Source organism: Palaemon carinicauda, chromosome 27, assembly GCF_036898095.1.
Source record: "Palaemon carinicauda isolate YSFRI2023 chromosome 27, ASM3689809v2, whole genome shotgun sequence".
Taxonomy (NCBI): Eukaryota; Metazoa; Arthropoda; class Malacostraca; order Decapoda; family Palaemonidae; genus Palaemon; species Palaemon carinicauda.
The window spans coordinates 82,966,505-82,986,393 of NC_090751.1; the positions used below are offsets into that span (position 1 = coordinate 82,966,505).

General features: G+C 42.8%; 1 protein-coding gene across 2 annotated transcripts in view; it reads left to right on the forward strand.

Annotated features, from left to right (window-relative positions):
• Positions 1-19,889, forward strand: part of LOC137620774 (G-protein coupled receptor GRL101-like) — a 256,667-nt gene that overhangs the window by 167,435 nt on the left and 69,343 nt on the right. For both annotated transcript variants that reach the window (XM_068351199.1, XM_068351200.1), the window contains exons 3-4: positions 1,556-1,906; positions 2,055-2,159. In XM_068351199.1, coding sequence (XP_068207300.1) covers positions 1,556-1,906; positions 2,055-2,159 — 456 coding nt within the window. The remainder of the gene's footprint in view (positions 1-1,555; positions 1,907-2,054; positions 2,160-19,889) is intronic.

Genomic DNA, 19,889 nt, shown 5'->3' on the forward strand with positions numbered 1-19,889 from the left:
ATCTGGTTTTACCTTGCCTTTGCCCTTCATACCCACCACTGTTTCACTCATGTGGTTCAATTCTGAAGGATACTTGGCAACAGACTTTATCTATTCAGTAGTACAATTCTGACACTCACGCCTCTTTTTCCTAGTTCTGGGGAATGCTTTAGAAATTCCGCTTTAGTAGTTTAGTTCTCAATAATATTTATCCACAAGTATTAATCATGACCACAAAACCTTACTTTTGTTTTGAAGAATAACTTATTGGTAACGTCCCTGGCTAGCATTATGCTGGGCGGGAGTTCGATACCGCTCAAGCTCGATATTTTCTAGTAGTGTCTGCAACTTCACCGTCCTTGTGAGCTAGATATGGAGGGTTTGGGGGAGCCTGTATGTCTACCTTCTGAGTCATGAGCAGCCATTGCCTGGCCCTCCTTGATCCTAGCTTGAAGGAGAGGTGTCTTGGGCGCTGATCATATGGATATATGGTCAGTGTCTAGAACACTGTCATGTCCCTTCCCTCTGCCGTGTATGACTGATCTGTGTTGGTGCTGAAGAAGGTATGTCTTTGACACTATCCATTTATGATCTCAGAAGCTGTTCCTTTATATGATTTAATTCTGTAAATTAGGGAGATCCATATGACAAACTCCAAGGATTCACTTACACGAAATATTTCTAAGGAATAGATGATGAGGGATATTACTTATGAACAAAGGGATTTCACATAACTGATTTATTTCTGAGGAACTCGTGGCCTAAAATTTCTTGAGCACTAAGGATTCCCCTATCAAGTTTATTCTTGGAATTGCTTGGTTTTGGAAAGTCAAAATTGCATTAATCCTCTTATTAAACAATATGTACCACTTGAATTTAGTTTGGAGTGATACTTTAAACAGTCCAATATGAACACACAATAGTACCATATATATATATATATATATATATATATATATATATATATATATATATATATATATATGTATGTATGTATGTATGTATGTATGTATATATATCATCACTCCTCCCACACCTACCTATTCCACGCCTATTGACGCAAAGAGCCACATTTACATTTGCAACTCCCACAGTTTCGAGTATTCACGAAATGATAGGAAAATATTGTACTCGGTTTCGTACCTAAATATCTAATTTCGTGAATATTTTGAATGATAATGCTCTTTATAGATAATTTGTTTATATAAAGTTCAAATCAACGGCTCTTACAACATGCATTTCTTAAAGATGATCTATGTGACACTTTTATTGGGGCTAATAAAACCAAATGTTCGAAGGACTGAAGAAGATATTAAGACCAAGAAGTTGAAGATATTCATGTCCTCTAAGCGCTTCGATAATCTTAATTTGACGATTAACGCGGGATACATTGTGTTATAATCTAGATACAACTATTGTAGGTCTTGTAGGTCACAAGGTTCCCCTGTGTAATAGGACCAGCGAAACAGTCGTTAAAGTAAGTAAATAAGTAAGTAAATGTACAGATGATACCACTTCTTTGTCTTGTCGACTTGAAATTAATTGGATTTACTGTCTTCTCTTTTTCCTCCATTAGGCTTTTCCGGTACACAAGGCCTATCAGCTAAGATTCACAGGCATCCGCATGAAGTCAGGAGACTGTCAGCCACAGAGAACCCTTCCCTAGAAGAGGAATATACCTGGAGAGAAAATGTTCGTTTAGGAAATACCTCTGTGGACCTCACACTCGTACCGAGCGCTGACGCCGATGTAGGATTTGAAGGAGGAACCATTCCGGTGTTGGCACCGGACATCATTACGATGTCTGTATCTTGCGAGAATGATTACTGGCTCTGTTCCGATGGGATGCAGTGCATAGCCAGGAATGACACCTGTTCTGGAGTGGCTGAATGCGAGGACGAATCGGATGAAGCTGTTGGCCTCTGTGGTAAGTGGGACGATCTGCGTCTGAAGGTTTTTATTTGAAACTTGAGATACATTTCATCGTTGTAAAAGTTGTGATTTAACAAATGTCCTCCATTACTAGCATATCATAAATTCTGTTAATATCTCTGTTCTGGGACTCGTTCCCGCAGGATGCCTGTTAAACGAGTACCAGTGCCCCGACCTCTGCATCGACTTTCTCAGGAGATGTGACACCGCCCACGACTGCCTGGGAGGAGAAGACGAGATGTTTTGTGGTAAGTTCTGCCTTTATGTTCCTTCTGAGAATCTAGATAGTATCATTTTACAGCTATTTGCTTTGATTATCTGGTGACAAGCTAGAAAAAGCTCGCTGGAATTTTCTTGGCGTGAAACTGCTTTGCACACAAATATCTTAGGATAATATATATATATATATATATATATATATATATATATATATATATATATATATATATATATATATATATATATATATATATATATAGATATATAGATATATATATATATATATATATATATATATATATGTATGAATGTATAGCGATATATATATCTATTATTTTTGGGTGAGATGGCCATGTCGTCCTGATGGAAGTTCCTATAGGGTAGCTTCCTAGGGTATATTACAACTACGGCGATATTCCCAGAGAATTTACCTTAAGGTACCAGAATTCTAACTCCTGTAGCGAATATCCCTCCTGAAAGGGATATCGCGACATATCAGAGGACGTATTCTTGACACGCCACATGGCAATCTGCACCCTGACAGAGATTTCGTCTCGTAGGGGCAATTGGCAAGAAACGAATTCGGGAAAGAAAAAGGGGGAGCCGCTCCCAAGGCTCCTTATCTCCCGTTTCGTAAGCGTGCCTGGCGCCAATCCTGGTGCCATCTGTATTCCTTGTAGCGTACACGAGGTGCTACAGATACTGTATGTAGGAAGGGGTCCTACAGCCCTTTCTTAGAAAGGCAAGGGCGGGTCCATCAGGACGACATGGCCATCTCACCCAAAAATAGATTTTAATTGGGCTCAAGCCATGTCGTCCTGATGGAAGTATACCAGAGCATTACTGTATCTGTGGATTCTCAGAACGTGCCGTACTCCCCGGAAGTAATTTTTCCCGGTCGACTAGACCTAGAGACCTAAGATGTTACCGTTATACATCTTTTCAACTAACTATAACCCATGTTAGAGCTTCCTGCCCCCTACAGGGAAGAGTCCTACTAGACTCTGGGAAGGTCTCGAAGAGTTACATATACCTATGTATGACTACCAAGCAAGCTAATATAGTGGTCTCACCCTATATTAAGTAAAGCATAGTTTGTAAAGAACCACTGCGTCAATATGAAATATCGACCAGTAATCCGCACAATACTTGTATTGGACAAAAGTTTATATCCGCATAGGAAGAAACTAGTAAAACCGCCCTCGTCCCTTTATGGGACGGAGTCCTCCCGTTAAGGGAATCATAAACCAATGCAACATAGCTTGCATAAAAGAACAATTCTATTAGAATTATCCCAGATAAGGTACATAGAATAAATGCTCAATTATACCAATAAATTGACACAGGTGAAAGAGACGCAAGGTTCTCAAGAACAAGTTTATTGACAGACAATAAATAGACGGGTTAACAACAATTATATATATATATATATATATATATATATATATATATATATATATATATATATATATATAAAGAGAATAACCCAAAACTTTAAGCATAAGTATGATAGTAAACAGAACTTGTTTATCTGAAAGAAAAAACATCAAATGCCACTTTTTTAAGATACCGAGGTATCAAGTCATAAAAGTCTGTATTACAAATCAATCACATTAGCGTTAGAAACGCTCGGCACACATGTCTGCACTTATGCTAGGTTCACCTTTGGAAAAGGAACAGTCTATGTGGGCACTCGGTGCCCTCATTTAGTTTGTAGTACAGTATGTACCTACACACTCACCCTGGACTTAATCGTCCCAAATAAGACCACTGTTCCTCGCAGAGTTGAACAGTAGGGTTAACAACACGACCCACTGCTACCACAGATCTCTTTAGTTCCTCTACTTGCTTCGCATAGTGGCGAAAGAACACTCTGGAGGAGTTCCAGCCAGTGTATGAACGGAGATGTTCAAAGTCCATACAATTAAAGAAATTTAAGGATGAGGCAACTTTCCTCGGATCGTGACCTGCGGGTGTACTGTCAGGATCCGCTCTGCAAATAAAATATGTGATTTTCACTCTGAGTTGATTCAGAGATAAATTTGAGCCTGATGTTTCTCCCCTGAATAGTTGACCACCCTTGAAGTCTGAAGTTCTACGAAGATAGACCTTTAGGCATTCTACTGGACATAGAGATGCATCTTCTTTCTGAGGGCAGATTCTCCAGGGACCCCACCTGTTGGTGGGTAACTCATTCTTGGCGAGAAACGTAGGATCCGGAAACAGGTTCAGTTCCCCCCCATCCAGAAACTGAACACGACCTGCCTCTCTCGAGAGGGCTACGATCTCACTAACCCTGGCCCCGGACGCGAGTGCAAATAGGAAAATAACTTTTTGTGTCAAATCCTTTAACGCACATTCTTCATTGCTCAACAGAGAAGCGAAATGAAGAACTTTGTCTAAAGACCATGAAATGGGCTTTGGAGGTGCTGAAGGTCTGAGCCTAGCGCAGGCTTTCGGAACTTTATTAAAGATCTCGTTACCTAGGTCGACCTGGAAGGCATATAGAATGGGTCTCGTCAAAGCAGACTTACACACTGAAATTGTGTTAGCTGCCAACCCTTGACTATGGAGGTGGATGAAGAAAGATAAGCAGAAGTCTGTCGAGATCTCCTGCGGACTCTTCGCCTTGACAAAGGCCACCCATTTTCTCCAAGATGACTCATATTGCCTTCTAGTAGATTTGCACTTATATTCCTCCAGGAAGTCTATGCTGGCTTTCGAAATCCCGAAACGCTTTCTCACCGCAAGGGAGAGAAAATCATGAGCTGCAGGGTCCGGGTTTTCTGTAATGAAGCGCAGACAGTCGACTTCTGGACTCGCTGGGTCAGAACTGGATGTGGTAGCGGCACAAACTTCATCTGTAGTTCCAACGCCAAGGGGAACCACATCCTGTTCGGCCACTTGTGGGCCACTATTGCCGCTACCCCCTTGAAGGATCTCAGTTTGTTGAGGACCCTCAACAGAAGGTTGTGAGAGGGGAACAGATAAATCCTGGACCATCTGTTCCAGTCGAGGGACATCGCGTCCACTGCTTCCGCTAAGGGGTCCTCGTACGGGGACACGTACAGGGGCAACTTCTTGTTGTCTTTCGTCGCAAAGAGGTCTATCTGCAGTTCTGGGACTTGATTCAGAATGAAGGAAAATGATCCTGCGTCTAAGGACCATTCCGACTCTATCGGTGTGAACCTGGATAGAGCGTCCGCTGTCACGTTGCGGACTCCTTGAAGGTGAACTGCCGACAGGTACCACTTCTTCTTTTCCGCCAATCGGAAAATGGCCAACATCACCTGGTTGAGAGGTGGTGATCTCGACCCTTGTCGATTCAAGCATCTCACAACTACCTCGCTGTCCATCACCAATCTTATGTGGATCGAGTGACGCGGGGAGACTTTCTTTAAGGTAAGGAGCACTGCCATAGCTTCTAGAAAGTTTATGTGAAAGGTCCTGAATAGCTTGGACCAAGTCCCCTGGACTTTTTTCCGATGAGAGTGACCTCCCCATCCCTCCTTTGAGGCGTCTGAGTGAATCGTCACCGACGGGGGAGGTGGCTGAAGAAGAACCGACTTCTTTAGATGTCTGGCTTGGGACCAAGGCCTGAGAAGAGTACGTAGCCGAGGCGGCACTGGTCTTCTCAGATCTTTTCGCGTGTTTGATGCATACCTTCTCCAAACTCCGGTTGCATCCTTTAGCTGTGCTCTTAGCACTGGGTCTGTCACCGAAGCAAACTGGAGAGAGCCTAGTACCCTCTCCTGTTCGCGTCTTGATATCCTTTCGGAATCTAGAAGTCTCTTGACAGAACCCGCTATCTCCTTCCTTTTCTTCGCCGGGATGGAGAAACGGTGTGACAAAAGGTCCCAGTGGATTCCCAGCCACTGGAACTTTTGAGATGGAGAAAGTCGAGACTTTTTTCTGTTGATCTTGAAGCCTAGGTACTCTAGGAACTGGATCACTTGACTGGAAGCTTGCAAGCATTCTGTCTCGGATGCTACCCACACCAGCCAGTCGTCCAGGTAGGCTACTACCTGAATTCCCTTTAGGCGTAATTGTTTGAGAGCTGCGCTCGCAAGCTTCGTGAAAATCCTTGGGGCTATGTTTAGCCCGAATGGCATGGCTCTGAAGGCGTATAGTCTCCGTTGTAGCCTGAACCCTAGGTAGGGGGAGAGTCGACGGCTGATTGGAATGTGCCAATAGGCGTCTGACAAGTCTATAGAGACTGAGTATGCCCTCTTGGGCAGTAAGGTCCTTATGTGTTGCAGTGTTAGCATTTTGAATTTGCAATTCACTATGAACTTGTTGAGTGGCGACAAGTCCAGAATGACTCTGAGCTTTTCCAAGTCTTTCTTGGGAACACAAAACAGCCTCCCTTGGAATTTGATGGACTTCACCTTTCGGATCACATTTTTCTCCAACAGTTCTTGAACGTACTCCTCCAGAACGGGGGTGGAGTGTTGGAAAAACCGAAGGCACGGGGCTGGAGTACTGTACCAGCTCCAGCCCAGTCCATTCTTGAGTAGGCTGTGGGCCCAGGGATCGAAGGTCCATCGATCCCAAAATTTCAGCAGTCTCCCTCCTACCGGTATCATTTCACTTGGACTGCCGTCCTGAGGTCTTGCCTCCCTGACCACGACCACCCCTGAATCCCCTTCCCCTTGAGGGGCACCTAGACGAGCCTCTGGCTGCTCCTCTAGGCTTTGCTCGAAAGGAAGAAGACTGTCCTTCGAACGTTGGGGTGAATGCCGTGGACTGAGTCGGCACAGCCTGGGGTACCCACTGAAAAGTGGACAGGGTCTGTGCCACCATCTGGGGCACTGGAGGCAATGGCAATTGCAGTTGCTGTTGCTGTCTAGAGGGCTTGGCTGGCCGAGACGGTAGCCTAGTCCTCATATTCTTCCTCTTTGGTTGAGGACCCTCATCCGGGGAAGACTTTCCTTTGATAGCCAGGCCCCACTTCTGGAGAAGGTTCCTATTCTCCACGGCGGCCTTATCAACAACTTCTTTGACCACATCGGTAGGGAAAAGGTCTTTTCCCCAAATGTTGGAGGAGATTAATTTCCTTGGCTCGTGCCTCACCGTAGCCCCGGTGAACACGAACTCCCTACAAGCTCTCCTCGCCTTGACGAAGCCATAAAGGTCCTTCGTCACCGTGGCCAGGTGAGTCTTAGCCACCACCATGAACATTTCATGGACCTTGGGGTCACTTGCCATCGTCTCAAGAGTAGTCTGAAGATACATTGAGGCAGCCAGTCTTTCTTTTGTTTCGAACTCTCTTCGCAAAAGAAAGTCAGACAGCTTGGGGAGGTCCTCTCCGAATTGCCGTCCGGCAATATCAGCCTCCAACTTTCCCACTGAGAATGTCAGATGGACGTCCTTCCAGTCTTTGTGGTCCATAGGCAGGGCCAGCGACAAGGGTTTACACTCCTCCAGGGAGGGGCAAGGCTTGCCAGCCTCGACTGCTTTTAGGACAGCAGCAAACCCTTTCTGTAAAAAGGGGAAGGCTCTAGCAGGAGAGGACACAAAGGAAGGGAGCTTCTTGCTCAATGCAGCTACCTTCGAGTTAGAGAAGCCCCTCTCCTTCATCGAGGATGAAAGTAGAGCTTGAGCCTTAGCATGGTCCATCACTATGACCTCCTTCGGCTCTGTCTCCTCCTTTGAAGCTGGTTCCTTTCTCAGCCGGACATAACAGTCCGGAAATGATGCCTTGCTGGGCCAGAATTCCACCTCCTCTAGGGGAACTGAGCCCAGCTTATCCGAGATGACGATCTTTCCAGTCGTCATCGGCATGTGCTCAGCATACCTCCATGGGTTAGCATCTGAGCACAAGGGAAGGTCTTTCACACTGAGCCTTTTCCGGGGCCCATGTGATTCTGCAAGGCACTGCATCCGCAGTTCCATAGCAGCCGCCTTCTCCTGATTCTCCTTCTGCATTTGCTGGATCATTCCAACAATCGAAGAGAGGGCCTGTCCCAGCTCTACTGGGAGACCGGCCGATGTTGAGGGAATAGGCTCCGGAATCTGAACCGGAGTAGCCGACACCTCGTCGACCTCTTCCTCTACGACGTCCGGGGCTTGAACTTCATCCTGGCCTTCTGCCAGGAGGTCTTCTTCCAAACGCTCGTCCACGTCAGACATCCTGTCATCTAACTGGATGTCTTGCATCGCGACCGCGACTTCAGCATCCACCTGGATCTGACTTTGGGGGATCTCCTCTAGAGGCTGGGGAATCACTGCATCAGCGGATGCCTTAGGGAAAAGATACGCCCTCATCTTCTCACTTGGAAGATAAGGGCCAGAGGTGTTCTTTTGGAAGCCCCTTACCCAGGTACGAAGCTTCTCCCTTGCTATATCCCTTGATTCCGCCGTCCTAGGGGAATCAAAGGCCTCAGTAATCAGGTTAGTGCACACAGTACATACCTGAGGGTCCCAATACTGGAGATCATCCTTGGAGACAGCGCATGCTGTGTGTCTCCTACAAAACTCATGTCCGCAGAGGTTCTTGCTGCGGACGTTGCAGAAAACATTTCCGCACTTCGGAGGGTCCTCCTGTAAAGAGAAGAAATTTCCATGAGTATCAAGTGAACTATGTATCACTGGATATGCATAGTATAGCATAACAATTCATAAAGGAAAGACACACACTTGTGTTTCCCTCACAACCCATTGTTGCAGCCTTCCAGATAATAAAATCAAATGGTTAATCTCTTCTAGAGTAACCAATGCAAAGTTTCCAGAGGAAACAGGTGAAGCTCACACCTAAGCAATGATTTTAAAATCCTGGATAATAGACAGGAAAGAACTCACTTTCCTATCTGTAGGGCAACAGCAAAGGACTATGCAAGAAAACACAAAAGTGTTAGAACACACAGCGCTGTACCAAAACCCATACTATAGTTTTCTTCTTACTGTATATGTTATACTGAAGAATACTAGTACAGTATAGGAGGATACGTGCCAGCCGGCACACACCACAACTAGCTTTAAAGTATACTACTTAACAGCTATAAGGCGGCAGAACTCTGGTTCAAATGCATGTGCCGGCCGGCAGCAATTGCCGGCCGGCAACAGCCAATGTCGGCCGGCAATGGCTGCCGGCCGGCAACTACACAAGGTAGTACCCAGCTGCCGGCCACACTCTTGGTGACCGGCAGACAAGGGCTGACATTAGCCGGCCGGCAAAGGTACAGGACCGATGCCAGCCGGCAGCAAAAGAACCAGAGGACTACACCCACCCGGCTGCCGGCCTCATAGGCCGGCAGCCGGGTCGGGTACAGCACTAGAAGAAAAATAGGATGGATGCCCGGCAATCCGAAAGAGTGCATATAAGGAAGGGGAGAATCTAATTCAGGCTTCCTGACCAATGCCGTCTGGCTCTACAGGCAGGCATGGATGAGGGACCAAGGGAGGTCCGGGCAGCACTCAAAATATAAGACCCTTGCCGGCCGGCAAGGTGCTGAGTCAATTCCACATCCTAACCTATTCTAGGTCCAGATGTAGAACGACGTACAGTACTGTAATGGCTAGGCCATTACGGAGATAGAGGGGGAAGGGACAAAAGAGGGTCCTACCAACCTTGCATTAGTGACGGATCCCCCGCAGCCAAGAAACTTATCTCAGCCTAAGGGAGATCCAAGGGGGGAGGCCAGCAATACTTGCCAGCGCCCAGAGCACCAAAGCAAGGAAGGTGTTGCTACTCCCAGGGAAAGAAACTTATCCTCCCCCGAGAACAGCAACAAGGACTAGTCTGGTAGATCACAAAAGAAGGAATCATATCCACAGAAACCTTCGGTAGTGACCTAAGGAGGCTAAGCCACCTTTGTCTGTGTCAAGCCAGCGAGGGAGACTCTACCCCAAGCCAGACAAACACAGACTCAGACTAAAAAACTCTGTTGTTCTGTCCCTCTTTGAACCAGACTTACTGGAACAGGAAGGTACAGTAACACCCCAGTATAGTTTTATCGAAAATTAATTCGGAAAAAACCACTTAGGGATAAGCCCAAGGCTTAAACAGAGGGAAAGGGATTGCATACCTTCTCCGAAGAAAAGAAAGCAACCGGGGAGTATGAGAAAGTATACTAAGGCTCCATAAGCAACTTAGCCTAGGCACCAAGAGAATCGATTACCTAAATCACCGAAACTCACTCGTATACTATCTTGGAAATATTCCACACAATCTTAAATGTATAAAACATAGCCTAAAGCTTCAATAAAATTTCAATACACTCGGAAAAACCAAAATCATGCATGAAGTACTAGGACCAAACGACTAGGCTACATGGCCTAGCGTAGGCCAGAATGGCGAATACTTCGCCAAAATAATACTAAGCACGAAAGGAAATCCTATGTAATGCTAAATAGCTAAAATTTATTAAAGCAAAAAAACCGGGAATGTCGCTCTGACTAACTAAACTTATACCTAGCGAGCGACAGTGTCCATGACGCCTCCGGTAGGCTACGGCTCTTGTAACAAAGATTAAACCTATTAATCACTCAAAAATTTACCAAGAGCCTACATTTATACATAAAAGACATGGTACTCAACTTATCAGAGGCCGACGAAGACGGAGAAGCCATGAAAAGCAGAATAAATCCAAGATTTGCGAGAAACACAGGAAAAAACACCGAGTTGTTAAACTACGCAAAAAGGAATACAGATGGCGCCAGGATTGGCGCCAGGCACGCTTACGAAACGGGAGATAAGGAGCCTTGGGAGCGGCTCCCCCTTTTTCTTTCCCGAATTCGTTTCTTGCCAATTGCCCCTACGAGACGAAATCTCTGTCAGGGTGCAGATTGCCATGTGGCGTGTCAAGAATACGTCCTCTGATATGTCGCGATATCCCTTTCAGGAGGGATATTCGCTCCAGGAGTTAGAATTCTGGTACCTTAAGGTAAATTCTCTGGGAATATCGCCGTAGTTGTAATATACCCTAGGAAGCTACCCTATAGGAACTTCCATCAGGACGACATGGCTTGAGCCCAAAAAAAAAAAAATAAAATATATATATATATATATATATATATATGAATGTGTATATATATATATATATATATATATATATATATATATATACAGTATATATATATATATATATATATATATATATATATATATATATATGTATGTATGTATGTTTGTATGTATGTATATATATGCGTGTATATATATGTATGTATGTATATATGCATATATATATATATATATATATATATATATATATATATATATATATATATATATATATTCTTACGAAGCTGGTCTATTGTAGAGTAAATATAGTAGTTTATTAATGATTTTATTTATGATTTCATAAGTGCATTGAAGAGGTTAGCCAGCTCTTAAGATGAGTTCCTCTTATGTAGTTATAACTTAATTATGTAAATTACATAAGACATTCGTCATTAATTTCATTGTATTCTTCATTCAAATCAGTATATGTTAATTTACGTTATTTTTAAGAATTAACTTTTTATTTCACATATTTTGGTTACGAAGTCTTACATAAGCTGTTTGAGAGTGTTGTGATTCGTGCAAGATGTGAACAAGGGTTTTTAATGTTCTTTTATATTTTCATGAGGTATTGCGTCATGTTTGAGAGAAAATATGCAATTCTAATATTGTGTCATGTGCTTTGGAATTTTCCCAAAAATCCTAGTGTTAGGATGTTATCTTATTTTAATTTCCGAGAACGGTGGGTGGGCAAAGCTAGCTGGGGAGGGTTGCCGTGACCAGGGTTGGCTCTCCTGTTTGATATGTGATAGTTGGAAACTGGCATCGCTGTTAGGCCATCCCCCCACGCTTCCCAGATCTTTTGGAATCTTCTGGAAGTAGCTAAGTTTCATATAAATGCAACCCCAGGGTTACATAGATCAGATAGAGAATCCCAGCATTAAGTCATAACCATATCCCCCTCTCTCTCTCATACGCATCTTAGTATATTTTTTTTAAAAGTGTTCAGTGACATATTAAAGTTTTGGTGTAACAGGTTTTTGTAAACATAGTGAGTACTTATAGAAATTCTCTTAGAGTTTTTGTAAATGGCCCTGTGGTAATGTGAAAGGTAATTGTATTGTGATCTGGTTATCTATTTTCAGTAAGTATCAAACTTAAATATTGTGTTCAGATTTAATTTCAAGCGAAACGAGTGATCGTGTAATTTTCATAAGTATTATTTCTTTTGTCGTAGTCTAAGGTTTATTCAGGTATAATATTCCAAGTCAAGTGATTATATAATTTTCAGATTGTAACGTATTTGTCTTAATCTAAGCTTTATTCAGACTTAACATTTAGATTTATTTGGTTTTTATGTAAATTCTTTTCGAAGTGTAATTTATATAGAACATACTTATCTTTGTAAAGAGTGTATTATTCCAATTACCAGTTTTTAGATTAGCATTCGCTCGTACCCCTGCTAAAGAATCGTAGTAAGAGTTTGTTTGAATAAGTCTGAAGAATAATTACCCAGTTTTGTTTTGAGTGTACTTAAGAGACCTTTTAATATTCAGTGTTTTATATATTGCTCTCTGGGAGTTATTTAACTGTCTCTGAGTTCGGGTATTAATATTTCCAATTGTAACAGATTTAATGTAAAAGCAAACATTTGAGTTTGGAATTCGAGAGGTTGTTTAGCTTGCCAGCCATAATATGTTTAATATTATACGTTTGGTTCTCAGACATGGGACCATCTTATAATATATATATATATATATATATATATATATATATATATATATATATATATATATATACATTTATATATATATATATATATATATACATTTATATATATATATATATATATATATATATATATATATATATATATATGATCAGCCATTGCTGGTTCACCGGAGGACAAAGACACATGAGAATAGATACATAAAGTTACATATATATATATATATATATATATATATATATATATATATATATATATATATATATATATATATATATAAGCAAATGCATGCATGCATACACATATATAATATACAGTATGAATTTATAGATATATGGGCATATTTAAACATAAACATACTTATGTATATATATATTTATATATATATATATATATATATATATATATATATATATATATATATATATATGTGTGTGTGTGTGTTTGTGTATACATGTATATATGTGTAAATATACATATGTATGTACGTGTGTGTGTGCTATGTAGGCATTGTTCCAAAAATCATCAATTCAACGACAAAAGTTACAGACACACGTTGGGAGGAGCCGAGTACACCAGGGACAAAGGAATTATCAAAGTTAGATCATTAGATTGCCTCTCGTTTATAACCGATGCCTTAACCAACATTGTCAACGAGGTTTAATTTATGGGCTGCCCTAATTAATGGAAGGTAATGGATGAGAGGATGTTGAAAGTTAGAACTGGATTTTATTCAGGAGGAATTTTCTCTTATTATGCTTTAGTTTGACCTATAAACTTCCAACTTTATTGTAAATATTTCTCTATTTATACAGAATATGTGTATGAATACTATGAGGACAGAGGAAAGATTGAAAATTTACCATAAAATGTAATTTAGAGCAATTTCTTTAATAAATCTAAGATGTGAATGGCAATAAAAGAGAAATTGAAGGAAAAGTGGATTGAGATTATAAACATTGCATCGGAAGGAGTAGCTGTATCATTTAATTCGATTATTGGGTCATTGGATCTGCAGGAGGTTTCTGAGTTGACGTACAGCTGCTGCCGAAATGGTTGGAATAAAAGTTGGGTCATTGGGTCAGCAGGAGTTCCTAGGTTAAAGTAAAACTGCTATCGAAAAGTATGGGAATAATAGTCGGGTCATTTCGTCAGCAGGAAGTTCCTGGGTTGATATGAAACTGTTGCTGAAAAGATTGGAATAAAAGTGGGGTATTTGGATCAGCATAAGGTTCCTGGGTTTATAGGTAGTAGGTTGGCTAGGGCACCAGCCACCCGTTGAGATACTACCGCTAGAGAGTTAGGTGGTCCTTTGACTGGCCAGACAGTACTGCATTGGATCCTTCTCTATGGTTACGGTTCACCTTCCCTTTGCCTACACATACACTGAATAGTCTGGCCTATTCTTTACAGATTCTTCTCTGTCCTCATTCACCTGACAACACTAAGATTACTAAACAAATCTTCTTCACCCAAGGGGTTAAATACTGCACTGTAATAGTCCAATGGCTATTTTCCTCTTGGTAAGGGTAGAAGGAACTCTTTAGCTATGGTTAGCAGCTCTTCTAGGAGAACACTCCAAAATCAAACCATTGTTCTCTAGTCTTGGGTAGTGCCATAGCCTCTGTACTATGGTCTTCTACTGTCTTGGGTTAGAGTTCTCTTGCTTGAGGGTACACTCGGGCACACTATTCTATATTATTTCTCTTCCTCTTTTTTTGTTAAAGTTTTCATAGTTTATATAGGAAATATTTATTTAAATGTCATTGTTCTTTAAATATATTATTTTTCCTTGTTTCCTCTCCTCACTGGGATATTTTTCCTGTTGGGGCCCCTGGGCTTATAGCATCCTGCTTTTCCAACTAGGATTGTAGCTTAGCAAGTAATAATAATAATAATAATAATAATAATAATAATAATAATAATAATAATAATAATAATAATACTGCTGATAAGATTGAAATAAAAGTAGGCTCATTGTGTCAGCCGGAGGTTCCTGGGCTGCCGTACAATGGCGACCGAAAAGATTGGAATAAAAATCGGGTGACTATGTCAAAAAGAGGCTTCTGGATTAACATACAACTGCTGCCACAAAGACTGGAATAAATGATGGGTCATTATGTCAGCAAGAGGCTTCTGGATTAACACAACTGTTGACAAAAAAATTAGAATAAAAGTCGGGTCACTGAGTCAGCAGAAGGGTCCAGGGTTAACGTACAGTTGGGGCCAAAAAGATTTGCATATAAGTCGGGTCACTGGGTAAGCGAGCGGTTCCTGGGTTGACGTACACCTGCTTCCATAAATATTGGCATAGAAATCGGGATTGCTGATGCCTCCATTAGACTCTAGACATTAATCGTTGCCGTTTTAAGAGCCTAATGCATATTAGTATAAAACAGACAAAATGGGATATACTGTTTAAAAACATGCATCCCTTGGTCAATGATTACATATTTTGAATGTGGGTTGCAGAAAAGAAGTAAAGTTGAATGGTGAAATTGAAGAAAGATTATAGTTTGATTTGCAATATTTTTTAAAGTGATTCAGGAAGGAATAAGTAGCGGTTTTAGAAAGCTGATGAATTAAATGGCCTCATAAGTGGATGGAATTAGGACAGAATAAGAAGTATGTTGTTGATTATGATTTAATAGTTTACTAATAATAGTAAAAGGAATGGAGTCGATTGTAGGAACAAGCTGAAAAAAAACAATAAAATATTAGACAAAGCCGTTGGTATGAGAATCAGTGTTTGTTATGAAATTCAGCCAGAATTTACTTGGGTCAGTTCTTTAAGAGTCAGATTTGATTCATAGGGCTAGATATCCCCCCGTTTTAATCCCATTATGACCCTTAGACTACATTAGGGAAGGAAGATGATAGAAGTTCAGCTAAAAGTTTAGTGGGAAGGAAGTGTGTCCCCGAAATTAAAGGGGAAATCTTTATTAAAAAAACTGTTGAATCAGTATTTATAGATTGACAATTGTAAAACCAAATGAGACGAGACAGTAGCTAAAAAGGTTAAGAGAACCAAGGCTAAAATCACTGGCTATAACACCACTTAGACTTCCTGCATGGGCTATATAATGCTTACTACGCTTCCAGAAGGCTAAAATCACTGTCAGATCGTTGCTCAGACAGTCTCTATACCGTTTACACCACTTCCTGAATACTAAAATCACTGCCACATCTTTGCTTAGACACCCTCCATATCTTTTACAACGCTTCCTGAAGGATATATTATATTGTAGAATGGTTAGATGGTTTTATCAAGCAGAGAGAGATCAAAGTGCAACGCAAAGTTCATGAGAATTATGCATGGAAAATGGAAGTAAAATTTAAATTGTCTCGGAGAGTTAAAGTGGAATAGGGGATGGAATAGATGAATTTTGGTAGCCGTGATAAATTATTATTATTACCATTACCCAAGCTGTAACCCTATAAGCCCACGGGCTGAAAAAAGGTGGGAAAAGTGTTGTACATGGAGAATAGAAGACTATGGGTGGATCTTTTTCTAGCAAACTATTAGTGCAGCTCTCTCTCTCTCTCTCTCTCTCTCTCTCTCTCTCTCTCTCTCTCTCTCTCTCTCTCTCTCTCTCTCTCTGGTTTGTAGAGGCCTCAGATTCACACCAGGAACTTCTGTTCACAGTAACACCCTACCACACCTACAAGGCCACACCTTGGACCCATTCTAATGTACAGGACACTTGTTCCCTGTAACACCCTACTCCCCCTACAAGGGTAGATCTAGTACCCTTGCTATCCTATTCCCTGTAACACCTTACCACTCCTCTGAGGCCACAGTTAAAATCCCTGCTGATGTATGAGACCCCTGTTCAATGTAACACCCTACTGCCCCTCTAAAGCCAAAACTATGACCTATGCTGATGTCTAAAACTCCTATTCCCTGTAACACACTACAGCCCCTTCAAGGGTAGAACTCGTGCCCTTGCTATCCTGTTACCTGTAACACCCTACTTCCCCACATGGTTAGAACTAGGACCCATGCTATCCTGTTCTCTGTAGCACCTTACCACCCATATAAAGCCACTACTAGGACGCATGCTGTCCTGTTCCCAGTAACAGTTCACTGCCCCTACAAGAGTGGAATTATGACCCATGCTGTCCTGTTCCCTGCAACACTCTACCATCCATAGGCCACAACTAGGCCCCATGCTATCCTGTTTTCTGTAACACCCAACTGCCCCTACAAGGGTAGAACTATGGCCCATGCTATCCTGTTCCCTGTATCACCCTACCATCCCTATGCCACAACTAGGACCCATGCTATCCTGTCTCCTGGAACACCCCACCACCCATATAAAGACACAACTAAAATCCATGCTGTCCTGTTCCCTGTAACACCCAACTGCCCCTACAAAGGTAGAACTATGGCCCATGCTATCTTGTTCCGTGCAACACCCTACAATCCCTAGGCCACAACTAGAACCCGTGCTATCCTGTTCCCTGCAACACCCTACCACCCATATAAAGCCACAACTGAGACCCATGTTGTCCTGTTCCCTGTAACACCCAACTACCCCTGCAAAGGTAGAACTATGGCCCATGTTATCCTGTTCCCTGCAACACCCTATAATCCCTAGGCCACAACTAGGACCCTTGCTATCCTGTTCCAAGCAACACTTTACCATTCCTAGGCCGCAACTACGACCCATAACATCCTGTTCCCTGTGATACCCAACTTCCTCTATAAGGGTAGAACTAGTGCCATTGCTATCCTGTTCCATGTAACACCCTACCACCCATATAAAGCCACAACCAAGGCCCATGCTGTCCTCTTACCTGTAACATTCTACCATCCCTAAGCCACAACCAGGACCCTTACTATCATGTTCCCTGTGATACCCTACCACCCATATAAAGCCACAACTAAGACCCATGCTTTCCTGTTCCCTGCAACACCCCACCACCCATATAAAGCCACAACCAAGACCCATGTTTTTCTGTTCCCTGTAACACCTAACTGCCCCTACAAAGGTACACCTATGGCCAATGCTATCCTCTTCCTTGCAACACTCTACCATCCCTAGGCCAAAACCAGGACCCATACTATCCTGTTCCCTGTGATACTCTACCACCCATATAAAGCCACAACTAAGACCCATGCTTTCCTGTTCCCTGCCACACCCTACCACCCACATAAAACTACAACCAAGACCCATGCTTTCCTGTTCCCTGCCACACCCTACCACCCACATAAAACTACAACCAAGACCCATGCTTTCCTGTTCCCTGACACACCCAACTTCCCCTACAAAGGTATATCTATGACGCATGTTATCCTGTTCCTTGCAACACCCAACAATCCATAGGCCACAAGGACCCATGCTATCCTTTTCCCTGTAACACCCAACTGCCCGTACAAAGATAGAACTATGGCCCATGCTATCCTGTTCCCTGCAATACCCAACAATCCCTAAGCTACAACTAGGACCCATGCTACCCTGTTCTCAGCAACACCCTACCATTCCCAGGCTACAACTAGGACCCAGGTTATCCTGTTCCCTGTGACACCCAACTGCCTCTGGCCTCTATAAGGGGAGAACTAGTGCCATTGCTATCCTGTTCCCTGTAACACCCTTCCACCCATATAAGGCCACAACTAAACCATGCTGTCCTATTCCCTGTAACATCCAGCTGCTCCTACAAAGGTAGAACTATGTCCCCTTTTGTCCTGTTCCCTGCAACACCCTACCATCCCTAGGCCACAACTAGGACCCATGATATCCTGTTCCTTGTGACACCCCACCACCCATATAAAGCCACAACTACGACCCACGTTTTCCCTTTCCCTGTAACACTCAACTGCCCCATACGAAGTTAGAACTATGGCCCATGATATCCTGTTCCCTGCAACACCCTACCATCCGTATGCCACAACTAGGATCCATGCTATTCTGTTCCTTGTAACACCTTTCCACCCATATAAAGCCGCAACTAAGACCCATGCTGTCCTGTTCCCTGCAACACCCAACTACCCCTACAAAGGTGGAACTATGGCCCCTTCTATCCTGTTCCCTGCAACACCCAACTACCCCTACAAAGGTGGAACTATGGCCCCTTCTATCCTGTTCCCTGCAACACCCTACCATCCCTAGGCCACAACTAGGATCCATGCTATCTTGTTCCTTGTGACACCCATCCACCCATATAAAGCCACAACTAAGACCCATGCTGTCCTGTTCCCTGTAACACCCAACTGCCCCTACAAAGGTAGAACTATATGGCACAACTATCCTGTTCCCTGCAACACCCTACCATCCCTAGGCCACAAGTAGGACCCATGCTATACTGTTCCCTGTGACACCCTTCCACACATATAAAGCCACAACTAAGACCCATGCTGTCCTGTTCCCTGTAACACCCAACTGTCCCTACGAAGGTAGAACTATGGCTGCATCTATCCTATTCCCTGCAACACCCTACCATCCCTAGGCCACAACTAGGCCCCATGCTATCATGTTCCTTATGACACCCTACCACCCATATAAAGCCACATCTGAGACCCATGCTGTCTTGTTCCCTGTAACTCCCAACTACCCCTACATAGGTAGAACTATAGCCCCTTCTATACTGTTCCCTGCAACACTCTACCATCCCTCGGCCACAATAGGACCCATACAATCCTGTTCCCTGTGACACCCCACCACCCATATAAAGCCGCAACAAAGACCCATACATTCTTGTTCCCTGTAGCACACTACCGCCCTTACATAGGTAGAACTAGTACCCTTGCTATCCAGTTACCTGTAACACCTTACTGTCCCACACGGTTAGAACTAGGACCCATTCTATCCTTTTCCCTGTAACACCCTAACACCCATATAAAGCCACTACTAGGATGCATGTTGTCCTGTTCCCTGTAACAGTCAACTGCCCCTACGAGGGTGGAACTATGACCCATGCTGTCCTGTTCCCTGCAACACCCTACCATCCATAGGCCACAACTAGGCCCCATGCTATCCTTTTTCCTGTAACACCCAACTGCCCCTACAAAGGTAGAACTATGGCCCATGCTATCCAGTTCCCTGTAACACCCTACCATCCCTAGGCCACAACTAGGACCCA